The sequence below is a fragment of the Staurois parvus genome, unplaced genomic scaffold (assembly GCF_062004578.1).
Source record: "Staurois parvus isolate SC_StPar_1 unplaced genomic scaffold, SC_StPar_1.0 ptg002171l, whole genome shotgun sequence".
In the NCBI taxonomy this organism is placed as follows: Eukaryota; Metazoa; Chordata; class Amphibia; order Anura; family Ranidae; genus Staurois; species Staurois parvus.
The window spans coordinates 86947-99607 of NW_028319967.1; the positions used below are offsets into that span (position 1 = coordinate 86947).

The following is a 12661-nucleotide window of genomic DNA, read 5'->3' on the forward strand; positions in this document are numbered from 1 at the left end:
GCGCCAGCGGGGGACCCGAGAAGAAGATAAGTCAGGAGCGCCAGCGGGGGACCCGAGAAGAAGATAAGTCAGGAGCGCCAGCGGGGGACCCGAGAAGAAGATAAGTCAGGAGCGCCAGCGGGGGACCCGAGAAGAAGATAAGTCAGGAGCGCCAGCGGGGGACCCGAGAAGAAGATAAGTCAGGAGCGCCAGCGGGGGACCCGAGAAGAAGATAAGCCAGGAGCGCCAGCGGGGGACCCGAGAAGAAGATAAGTCAGGAGCGCCAGCGGGGGACCCGAGAAGAAGATAAGTCAGGAGCGCCAGCGGGGGACCCGAGAAGAAGATAAGTCAGGAGCGCCAGCGGGGGACCCGAGAAGAAGATAAGTCAGGAGCGCCAGCGGGGGACCCGAGAAGAAGATAAGTCAGGAGCGGCAGCGGGGGACCCGAGAAGAAGATAAGTCAGGAGCGCCAGCGGGGGACCCGAGAAGAAGATAAGTCAGGAGCGCCAGCGGGGGACCCGAGAAGATAAGCCAGGAGCGCCAGCGGGGGACCCGAGAAGAAGATAAGTCAGGAGCGCCAGCGGGGGACCCGAGAAGAAGATAAGTCAGGAGCGCCAGCGGGGGACCCGAGAAGATAAGCCAGGAGCGCCAGCGGGGGACCCGAGAAGAAGATAAGTCAGGAGCGCCAGCGGGGGACCCGAGAAGAAGATAAGTCAGGAGCGCCAGCGGGGGACCCGAGAAGAAGATAAGCCAGGAGTGCCAGCGGGGGGACCCGAGAAGAAGATAAGTCGGGAGCGCCAGCGGGGGACCCGAGAAGAAGATAAGTCAGGAGTGCCAGCGGGGGACCCGAGAAGAAGATAAGTCGGGAGTGCCAGCGGGGGACCCGAGAAGATAAGCCAGGAGCGCCAGCGGGGGACCCGAAAAGAAGATAAGTCAGGAGCGCCAGCGGGGGACCCGAGAAGAAGATAAGTCAGGAGCGCCAGCAGGGGACCCGAGAAGATAAGCCAGGAGCGCCAGCGGGGGACCCGAAAAGAAGATAAATCAGGAGCGCCAGCGGGGGACCCGAGAAGAAAATAAGCCAGGAGCGCCAGCGGGGGACCCGAGAAGAAGATAAGCCAGGAGCGCCAGCGGGGGACCCAAGAAGAAGATAAGCCAGGAGCGCCAGCGGGGGACCCGAGAAGAAGATAAGTCAGGAGCGCCAGCGGGGGGACCCGAGAAGAAGATAAGCCAGGAGCGCCAGCGGGGGGACCCGAGAAGAAGATAAGCCAGGAGTGCCAGCGGGGGACCCAAAACGAGGAGGATCGGTCTGCAGATGAGTATAGCCGGTTTGCTATTTTTTAAAAAATGACTTTACAATCACTAATCTTTATTTCTGTAATTCATTCTCAGGCGAAGGTTGGAACGGGGATCTCGAGCTCCAGAAACAACATCATGGAGGTAAAGGTCATCCAATATATTGGAATTACCGACAAAAGAACAGAGAATGAGAGGGGGAGGGGGAGCAAATGCTTGGAGAGTCAATGAGAGAGGAGAGGGAAAGAGATAGAAAAGATAGCAAATGAGAGATATGGGGAGGGGGGGAGAGGAAGAGGAAAAGGATAGGGAAGATGATGAAGAAGAGGAAGAGGACAGGTAGAGGGAGAGGAGAGGATAGGAAAAATTAGAGAGAGAGGATGATGGAGAGGAGAAGAGAGGGAGAGGAAAGGAGAGGAAGATGGAGAGGGAGAGAAAGAGATAGAAAAGATAGCAAAGGAGAGATATGGGGATGGGGGGGGAGAGGAAGAGGGATAGGACAGGGAAGAGGATGAAGAAGAGGACAGGTAGAGGGAGAGGAGAGGATAGGAAAAAATAGAGAGAGAGGATGATGGAGAGGAGAAGAGAGGGAGAAGAAAGAAGAGGAAGATGGAGAGGAGTGGAGAAGAAAGGAGAGGGAGATGGAGATGAGAGGAAGATAGAGAGGAGAGGAAGATGGAAAGGAGAGGAAGATGGAGAGGAGAGGAGAGGAAGACAAAAATGTAGAGGAAGATGGATAGGTGAGGAGAGGAAGATTGAGAGAAGAGGGAGAGAAAAATAGAAAGGAGAGGAGAGAAAGATGGAGAGGTGAGGGAAGAGGGAGATGAGAGGAAAATGGAGAGGAGAGGGAGAGGAGAGGGAGAGGACTATGGAAAGGAGAGGGAGAGGACTATGGAAAGGAGAGGGAGAGGACTATGGAAAGGAGAGGGAGAGGACTATGGAAAGGAGAGGGAGAGGACTATGGAAAGGACAGGGAGAGGAGTGAAAGATGGAGAGGAGAGGAAGATGGAGAGGAGAGTGAGAGAAAAATAGAGAGGAGAGGAGAGGAAAGGAAGATGGTGAGGGAGGGAAGAGGGAGATGAGAGGAAAATGGAGAGGAGAGGAAAGGAGAGGGAGAGGATGATGGAAAGGAGAGGGAGAGGAGTGAAAGATGGAGAGGTGAGCAGAGGAGAGGTGAGGAAGATGGAGAGGGAAGAGGGAGAGGAGAGGATAGGAAAAAATAGAGAGAGAGGATGATGGAGAGGAGAAGAGAGGGAGAATAAAGAAGAGGAAGATGGAGAGGAGTGGAGAAGAAAGGAGAGGGAGATGAGAGGGAGATGGAGATGAGAGGAAGATAGAGAGGAGAGGAAGATGGAGAGGAGAGGAAGACAAAAATAGAGAGGAAGATGGAGAGGTGAGGAGAGGAAGATGGAGAGAAGAGGGAGAGAAAAATTAGAAAGGAGAGGAAGATGGAGAGGGAGAGAAAGATGGAGAGGTGAGGGAAGAGGGAGATGAGAGGAAAATGGAGAGGAAAGGAAAGGAGAGGGAGAGGACTATGGAAAGGAGAGGAAGATGGAGAGGAGAGGAAGATTGAGAGGAGAGGATGATGGAGAGGAGAGGGAGAGAAAAATAGAGAGGAGAGGAAAGGAAGATGGTGAGGGAGGGAAGAGGGAGATGAGAGGAAAATGGAGAGGAGAGGAAAGGAGAGGGAGAGGATGATGGAAAGGAGAGGGAGAGGAGTGAAAGATGGAGAGGAGAGCAGAGGAGAGGAGAGGGAGATGAGAGGAAAGGAGAGGGAAAGGACAATAGAGAGGGAGAGGAAGATGGAGAGTCGAGGAGAGGGAGAAGAATCGAGGTAAATTCTAAGGATTTTTATATATCCAACAGTGAAGAATGTGGCTCTAAGAGGCCTTCCCTCCCAGTCATCCTTTTACAGCCCCCGAGATCACCCGGGAAGAGCCATTGATGGATCCCTGCAGAGTAATTCCATGCTCCATCAGTGCACTCACACTAAGTATGACAAGAACCCCTGGTGGAAAGTGAATTTGAAATCCCCCCATCGCATCCAATCCGTGGCCATCACCAATCGTGGTGACTGCTGTCGAGAGAGAATTAATGGTGCTGAGATCCGTATTGGAAATTCTACAGACAAGGGAGGAATCGGCAACCCCAGGTAGGTAATATTGTAGAACAATCACTGAACCCATCAACCTGCAGTGTGCAGAGAGGAGCTCCAGAGAAGGAGGACAACAACCCAACATGTAGCTTCTAAATCAGGTGAGTAGCTGCAGCTCCCATCATGACAGGTTCACTTTATTTCATCTTGCAGATGCGAAACAATATTCAAAATGAATTATGGGGAGACAATGGCCTTTAACTGCAGAGGAATGGAGGGCCAGTACGTTTCCATTCATTTGCCCAATGAAAAAAAATACTTAACCCTCTGTGAAGTCCAAGTATTTGGGGAACCTGTTGCTCAGCAAGGTATGTACAGAGCGTTACTTTTATCATTCTAAAGAAGTGTTTTGTTTCAAATATTGTGCGCCTGTGTCTAAAAAGTCAGCTGATTCATTGGTTTTTGAGGGATGGGGGAGGTTGGGATACTTTAATTTATAACAGGCAGACAGGATAATGCATTTTATATGGAAGTATGGAAATTGTGTTTATAACTGATAAGGGCCCCAAAAAACAAAGGAGAACATAGATCTGTACGTGGTCAGGATGGAGGACATAGATCTGTACGTGGTCAGGATGGAGGACATAGATCTGTACGTGGTCAGGATGGAGGACATAGATCTGTACGTGGTCAGGATGGAGGACATAGATATGTACATGGTCAAGATGGAGGACAAATCTCTGTACATGGTCAGGCTGGAGGACATACTGTATATCTGTACATGGTCATGATGGAGGACATAGATCTGTACATGGTCAGGATGGAGGACAAATCTCTGTACATGGTCAGGATGGAGGACATACTGTATATCTGTACATGGTCATGATGGAGGACATAGATCTGTACATGGTCAGGATGGAGGACAAATCTCTGTACATGGTCAGGATGGAGGACATACTGTATATCTGTACATGGTCATGATGGAGGACATAGATATGTACATGGTCAGGATGAAGGACATAGATCTGTACGTGGTCAGGATGGAAGACATAGATATGTACGTGGTCAGGATGGAGGACATAGATCTGTACATGGTCAGGATGGAGGAAAAATCTCTGTACATGGTCAGGAAGGAGGACATAGATCTGTACATGGTCAGGAAGGAGGACATAGATCTGTACATGGTCAAGTTGGAGGACATAGATTTGTACATGGTCAGGATGGAAGACATAGATCTGTACATGGTCAGGATGGAGGACATAGATCTGTACATGGTCAGGATGGAGGATATAGATCTGTCATGGTCAGGATGGAGGACATAGATATGTACATAGTAAGGATGGAGAACATATATCTATACATGGTCAGGATGGAGGACATAGATATGTACATGGTCAGCATGAAAGACATAGATTTGTACATGGTCAGGATGGAGGACATATATCTGTATATGGTCATGATGGAGGACATAAATATGTAATGGTCAGGATGGAGGACATAGATATGTAATGGTCAGGATGGAGGACATAGATATGTAATGGTCAGGATGGAGGACATAGATATGTAATGGTCAGGATGGAAGACATAGATCTGTACATGGTCAGGATGGAGGACATAGATCTGTACATGGTCAGGATGGAGGATATAGATCTGTCATGGTCAGGATGGAGGACATAGATATGTACATAGTAAGGATGGAGAACATATATCTATACATGGTCAGGATGGAGGACATAGATATGTACATGGTCAGGATGAAAGACATAGATTTGTACATGGTCAGGATGGAGGACATATATCTGTATATGGTCATGATGGAGGACATAAATATGTAATGGTCAGGATGGAGGACATAGATATGTAATGGTCAGGATGGAGGACATAGATATGTACATGGTCAGGATGGAGGACATAGATCTGTACATGGTCAGGATGGAGGACATAGATCTGTACATGGTCAGGATGGAGGACATAGATCTGTACATGGTCAGGATGGAGGACATAGATCTGTACATGGTCAGGATGGAGGACATAGATATGTACATGGTCAGGATGGAGGACATAGATCTGTACATGGCCAGGATGGAGGACATATATCTGTACATGATCAGGATGGAGGACATATATCTGTACATGATCAGGATGGAGGACATAGATCTGTACATGGTCAGGATGGAGGACATAGATCTGTACATGGTCAGGATGGAGGACATAGATCTGTACATGGTCAGGATGGAGGACATAGATCTGTACATGGTCAGGATGGAGGATATAAATCTGTATGTTTTCTGTTTTTTGTTTAGTTGTCTCGGAACCTCAAGCCACAGAAGCTCCAGGTAAGTTTTTCTAATTTTTGTTCAGTTCTAAGTTGTAGTTCATTTGATAAACATAACTGACTGCTATTGATGGCCCCTATGGGTAGAATATTAGAATGATTGGAGAATTTATTATCATTTTTGTTTGTCATCTGTACATGGTCAAGTTGGAGGACATAGATCTGTACATGGTCAGGATGGAGGATATAGATCTGTCATGGTCAGGATGGAGGACATAGATATGTACATAGTAAGGATGGAGAACATATATCTATACATGGTCAGGATGGAGGACATAGATATGTACATGGTCAGGATGAAAGACATAGATTTGTACATGGTCAGGATGGAGGACATATATCTGTATATGGTCATGATGGAGGACATAGATATGTAATGGTCAGGATGGAGGACATAGATCTGTTCGTGGTCAGGATGGAGGACATAGATCTGTTCGTGGTCAGGATGGAGGACATAGATCTGTACGTGGTCAGGATGGAGGACATAGATCTGTACGTGGTCAGGATGGAGGACAAAGATCTGTACGTGGTCAGGATGGAGGACATAGATCTGTACGTGGTCAGGATGGAGGACATAGATCTGTACGTGGTCAGGATGGAGGACATAGATCTGTACGTGGTCAGGATGGAGGACATAGATCTGTACGTGGTCAGGATGGAGGACATAGATCTGTACGTGGTCAGGATGGAGGACATAGATCTGTATGTGGTCAGGATGGAGGATATACAATATATCTGTACATGGTCAGGATGGAGGACATAGATCTGTACATGGTCGGGATGGAGGACATAGATCTGTACGTGGTCAGGATGGAGGATATACAATATATCTGTACATGGTCAGGATGGAGGACATAGATCTGTACATAGTCAGGATGGAGGATATACAATATATCTGTACATGGACAGGATGGGGGACATAGATCTGTACATGGTCGGGATGGAGGACATAGATCTGTACATGGTCGGGATGGAGGACATAGATCTGTACATGGTCAGGTTGGAGGACATAGATCTGTACATGGTCAGGTTGGAGGACATAGATCTGTACATGGTCAGGTTGGAGGACATATATCCTGACCATGTACTGATCTATGTCCTCCATCCTGACCATGTATAGATCTATGTCCTCCATCCTGACCATGTACAGATCTATGTTCTGCCATCCTGACCATGTACAGATCTATGCCCTCCATTCTGACCATGTATAGATCTATGTCCTCCATCCTGACCATGTACAGATCTATGTCCTCCATCCTGACCATGTACAGATCTATGTCCTCCATCCTGACCATGTATAGATCTATGTTCTGCCATCCTGACCATGTACAGATCTATATCCTCCATCCTGACTATGTACAGATCTATGTCCTCCATCCTGACTATGTACAGATCTACAGTCATGGCCGAAATTGTTGGCACCCTTGATATTTTTCCTGAAAATCAAGTATTTCACACAAAAAAGGTATTGCATTAACACATGTTTTGCTATACACATGTTTATTCCCTTTGTATGTATTGGAACAAATATAAAACAGAGGCAGAAAAGCAAATATGACATAATGTCACACAAAACCCCAAAAATGGGCTGGACAAAAGTATTGGCACCCTTAACTTAATATTTGGTTGCACACCCTTTGGAAAACATAACTGAAATCAGTCGCTTCCTATAACCATCAATAAGCTTCTGACACCTCTCACCCGGAATTTTGGACCACTCTTCCTTTGCAAACAGCTCCAGGTCTCTCTTATTGGAAGGACACCTTTTCCCAACAGCAATTTTAAGATCTCTCCACAGGTGTTCAATGGGATTTAGATCTGGGCTCATTGCTGGCCACTTCAGAACTCTCCAGCGCTTCTTTGCCATCCATTTCTGAGTGCTTTTTGACGTATGTTTGGGGTCATTGTCCTGCTGGAAGACCCAGGATCTTGGACGCAAACCCAGCTTTCTGACACTGGGCCCTACAGTGCGACCCAAAATCCTTTGGTAATCCTCAGATTTCATGATGCCTTGCACACAGTCAAGGCACCCAGTGCCAGAGGCAGCAAAACAACCCCAAAACATCATTGAACCTCCACCATATTTTACCGTAGGTACTGTGTTTTGTTCTTTGTAGGCCTCATTCCGTTTTCGGTAAACAGTAGAATGATGTGCTTTACCGAAAAGCTCTATCTTGGTCTCATCTGTCCACAAGACGTTTTCCCAGAAGGCTTTTGGCTTACTCAAGTACATTTTGGCAAACTGTAGTCTTGCTTTTTTATGTCTCTGTGTCAGCAGTGGGGTCCTCCTGGGTCTCCTGCCATAGCGTTTCATTTCATTTAAATGTCGACGGATAGTTCGCGCTGACACTGATGCTCCCTGAGCCTGCAGGACAGCTTGAATGTCTTTGGAACATGTTTGGGGCTGCTTATCCACCATCCGGACTATTCTGCGTTGCAATCTTTCATCAATTTTCCTCATCCGTCCACGACCAGGGAGATTAGCTACAGTGCCATGGGTTGCAAACTTCTTGATAATGTTGCGCACTGTGGACAAAGGCAAATCTAGTTCTCTGGAGATGGACTTGTAACCTTGAGATTGTTGATATTTTGCCACAATTTTGGTTCTCAGGTCCTCAGACAGTTCTCGTCTCCTCTTTCTGTTGTCCATGCTTAGTGTGGCACAGACAGACACACAATGCAAAGGTTAAGTGAACGTCTCTCCTTTTTATCTGCTTTCAGGTGTGATTTCTATATTGCCCACACCTGTTACTTGCCCCAGGTGAGTTTACAGGAGCATCACATGCTTGTAACATTCTTATTTATCCGCAGTTGTGAAAGGGTGCCAATACTTTTGTCCAGCCCATTTTTGGAGGTTTGTGTGACATTATGTCGAATTTGCTTTCTTTCCTCCCTTTTTTTGTTTTGTCCCAATACACACAAAGGGAATAAACATGTGTATAGCAAAACATGTGTTAATGCAATACGTTTCGTGAGAAATACATGATTTCCTGGAGAAATATCAAGGGTGCCAACAATTTCGGCCATGACTGTATGTCCTCCATCCTGACCATGTACAGATCTATGTCCTCCATCCTGACCATGTACAGATCTATGTCCTCCATCCTGACCATGTACAGATCTATGTCCTCCATCCTGACCATGTACAGATCTATGTCCTCCATCCTGACCATGTACAGATCTATGTACCTGCCCTGGGTGCTTGTAAGATAGAATGTTTTCTGGGTAGGTTTTCGGTGATGAAGACAAATGTTTTCTGTTTTTTGTTAAGTTGCCTCGGAACCTCAAGCCGCAGTAGCTCCAGGTAAGTTTTTCCAATTTTCGTTCAGTTTTAAGTTGTAGTTCATTTGATAAACATAACTGACTGATATTGATGGCCCCTATGGGTAGAATATTAGAATGATTGGAGAATTTATTATCATTTTTGTTTGTCATTGAGTGTGTTTTATGTAATGTTGGAGAAGCTGCAGGACTTTTACCCATAGGATCCGGCACAAATTTTAAGTTATATTTAGAAAATGTAAACCTGCCCCGTGTGTCCACCGGCTCATTATTCCTTACCTATTTTTACTTTTACATCTTTCTCCCAGGCAGTGAAGAGTCTGAAAAATCGATAGCATCTGGTATGTTTTTTCAGTTACTTTAACACCTTCCAGTCCGCCCCAATTCTGACCTTTCTCCTACATGTAAAAAGCATCATTTTTTTTGCTAGAAAACTACTTAGAATCCCCAAACATTATATATATATTTTCAAGCAGTGGTCTCCAAACTGTGGCCCGGGGGCCAGATACGGCCGTTTTCTTTAACTGACCCTTGGAGCACTATTTCATCCACTGCCACCAGCCCCCCCTAAAGTCTGAAGAACAATAAACTGTCTCTTTGTATAAAACGTTTGGTGACCTCTGCCCTAGAGAATAAAATGGTGGTCGTTGCCTATTCATATGTCACATGATATTTGTGCAGTGTTTTTTTTCCAGAAGCAAATTTTCTGAAAAAATTCACGATTTCGTGAATTTTAATGCGCAAAAACACGACACCCAATTTTCGGTAACATGTAAAAGATGGATGTTATGCCGTGTAAGTAGATACCAAACATGTGACGTTTTAAAATTGTGTACGCCCTCGGAACGCCACCAAACTACGGTACCTGAAAAGCCTCCATCGGTATAGGTGCTAGAGAGAGAGAGGGGGGGAGGGGGAGAGGGGGGAGGAGAGAGAGAGGGAGGGGGAGAGGGCACAGAGAGAGGGGAGAGAGATGGAGAGGGAGGGAGAGTGAGAGAGGCAAAGGGGAGGGAGAGAGAGGGGGAGAGGGGGGGTGAGAGAGGGGGAGGGGAAGGAGGGAGAGTGAGAGAGGGGGGGAGGAGAGAGAGAGAGAGAGGGGGAGAGGGCACAGAGAGAGGGGAGAGAGAGGGAGAGAGGGAGGGAGAGTGAGAGAGGGGGGGGGAGGGGAGGGAGAGTGATAGAGGGAGAAAGGGGAGGGAGAGAGAGGGGGGAGATATGGGGAGGGGAGGGAGGGAGAGAAAGGGGAGGTGGGACGAGAGAGAGGGGGGAGATGGAGGGGAAAGAGGGCAGAGAAAGAGGGAGAGGGGGGGGAGAGAGAGAGGGGGGGAAGAGAGAGGGGGGGAGAGGGGAGGGAGAGAGAGGGGAAGGGAGAGAGAGGGAGAGAGAGAGGGGGGGGAGAGGGAAGGAGAGAGAGCATCCCTGTAAATAAAAGGTATTCATGACTGATACAAAACATGTATTTGTTTGAGTCCTTCGGCAGCTGATGACAGACTCTTCTTTTTACCAGTTTGGTCCAAAAACAAATGTATATTTTGCATCAGTCCAGTATATGTTGTCTTTCATTTCAAGCCCCGATGAAGGGGGTGTCCTCAGACCCCCGAAGCGTGTGAACTTTGTAATGCAGTTTTATCTTGGGACAAATCTATATCTAGATGGCTATACCTTGGTGTGGCCAGTACTGGGACAGTATTGTCCAGTGCTCAGGGCAAGGATGCAAAACTGTGCCCCCCCCCCCCAACACATGCCGTAGAATGGGTATACCACCTTGTGCCTATTCTTTGACCCTTGCTCTGGCTGTTTATGGTTGGCATGGAGTACACACTGCCCATTCGTGGCCAAACGCTTGCTTCCTTACGTAGCTGGAAGGTAGCTGCACATGCGTGGTTTGTTCTTGTGTCAGCTGTGGCTGGAGAGCTGGTATGTTGGAGCACAACGTGACAGCAGTAGCTGTCAGAGCAGACATGAAGCTGCAGCCTACTGGTTGTCAGCCATTGATGTGGACCTTGTGCACAGTGAGGGGGCGCCCTCCCCTATCTCTCTACCCTGGGCGGCTGCCCCTCCTGCCCACCCCTTGGGTGCAACTTCAGTCTACATGAAGACCAGGGTCTTCTTCCCTTTTGGATATGGTCCCAGCAGTGGGCAGTCAGTGATATAGGGTTAGGGTTAGAGTTGGGGTCAGTCCATTGCTGCATTCACCAACACAGGCGTAACCTTCCTCCCTGAAACTTTCCAATCAGCGAATCACAGTGCAGTTTTATTTGGTATCTGCTCACCTGAGTCCATTTCAGCGCAGTCAGAATTCCTAAGCCCTAATGAAGGGGCCCCCCGAAACACGTTGGCTCTATTTTGCTATGAATCAATTTTATCACTGAATTTTCTTGGATTCTTGGACGTTTGTTTGGCGCTTCCTTTGGATTGTAGCTTTCACTAAGAGGGCATCCCCATGACATCCTGCACAAAGTCCATTGAAACCACGGGGCCCCATACAACCAACCTGACAAGGCCCCCCAAACCACGGTGCCCCATACAGCCAACCTTACAAGGCCCCCCACACCACGGGGCCCCATACAGCCAACCTGACAAGGCCCACCACACCACGGTGCCCCATACAGCCAACCTGACAAGGCCCCCCAAACCACAGTGCCCCATACAGCCAACCTTACAAGGCCCCCCACACCACGGGGCCCCATACAGCCAACCTGACAAGGCCCCCCACACCACGGTGCCCCATATAGCCAACCTGACAAGGCCCCCCACACCACGGTGCCCCATACAGCCAACCTGACAAGGCCCCCCAAACCACAGTGCCCCATACAGCCAACCTGACAAGGCCCCCCACACCACGGGGCCCCATACACCCAACCTGACAAGGCCCCCCACACCACGGGGCCCCATACAGCCAACCTGACAAGGCCCCCCACACCACGGTGCCCCATACAGCCAACCTGACAAGGCCCCCCACACCACGGTGCCCCATACAGCCAACCTGACAAGGCCCCCCACACCACGGTGCCCCATACAGCCAACCTGACAAGGCCCCCCACACCACGGGGCCCCATATAGCCAACCTGACAAGGCCCCCCAAACCACGGTGCCCCATACAGCCAACCTTACAAGCCCTCTCCTCCCCACAAAAAAAAAAGTTTACTAAGCTTCAATTATGAATGAACATAATGAGTGATTTTTACCGATCATTCATTGTGTTCATTCAGGAAAGGAATGGGCTTGGCAAATGTGACATATTTACCAGACCCTTCCTTCCGCTCTCCATCCTGATGATCCTGTTGTGTGCTTGCAGCTGCCGGTGGGAAGGAGAGGAGGGAAGTTGGCAACACTGCAGGGGTGGTGGCAGCAGATGGAAATGTATGGTGCACAGGGAGGGTGATGGGTGTGTCAGGAGGCAATTACTGGAACAGATCCCCTGTATGGCTCCCTCTGCAGCAGCTAAAAGCCAGTGGGAGAGAGAGGAGAAGAAGCAAGCTTTCAGCCTCTGCAGAGGGAGCCACACAGGGGATCAGTTCCAGTACTTGCCCCTCCCCCACCATGCTGATCATCCTTCCTGCCCACATCCAATTTACACAGCTGCCTGGGCCCCGTACAGGAGGACTGGTGGTACCCCCTTATCCACGGCCCTGAGGCCATATGCATACTTTTTTCAATAGACCCCTATCATAGTTT

General features: G+C 48.5%; 1 protein-coding gene across 1 annotated transcript in view; it reads left to right on the top strand.

Moving 5' to 3' along the window:
• The window catches only part of LOC149432297 (uncharacterized), a 58949-nt gene that overhangs the window by 45566 nt on the left and 722 nt on the right, over nucleotides 1-12661 (top strand). The window contains exons 19-24 of the mRNA XM_089665277.1: nucleotides 1368-1415; nucleotides 3138-3423; nucleotides 3580-3734; nucleotides 5670-5702; nucleotides 8973-9005; nucleotides 9292-9324. Of these exons, the coding sequence (XP_089521403.1) occupies nucleotides 1368-1415; nucleotides 3138-3423; nucleotides 3580-3734; nucleotides 5670-5702; nucleotides 8973-9005; nucleotides 9292-9324 (588 nt within the window). The remainder of the gene's footprint in view (nucleotides 1-1367; nucleotides 1416-3137; nucleotides 3424-3579; nucleotides 3735-5669; nucleotides 5703-8972; nucleotides 9006-9291; nucleotides 9325-12661) is intronic.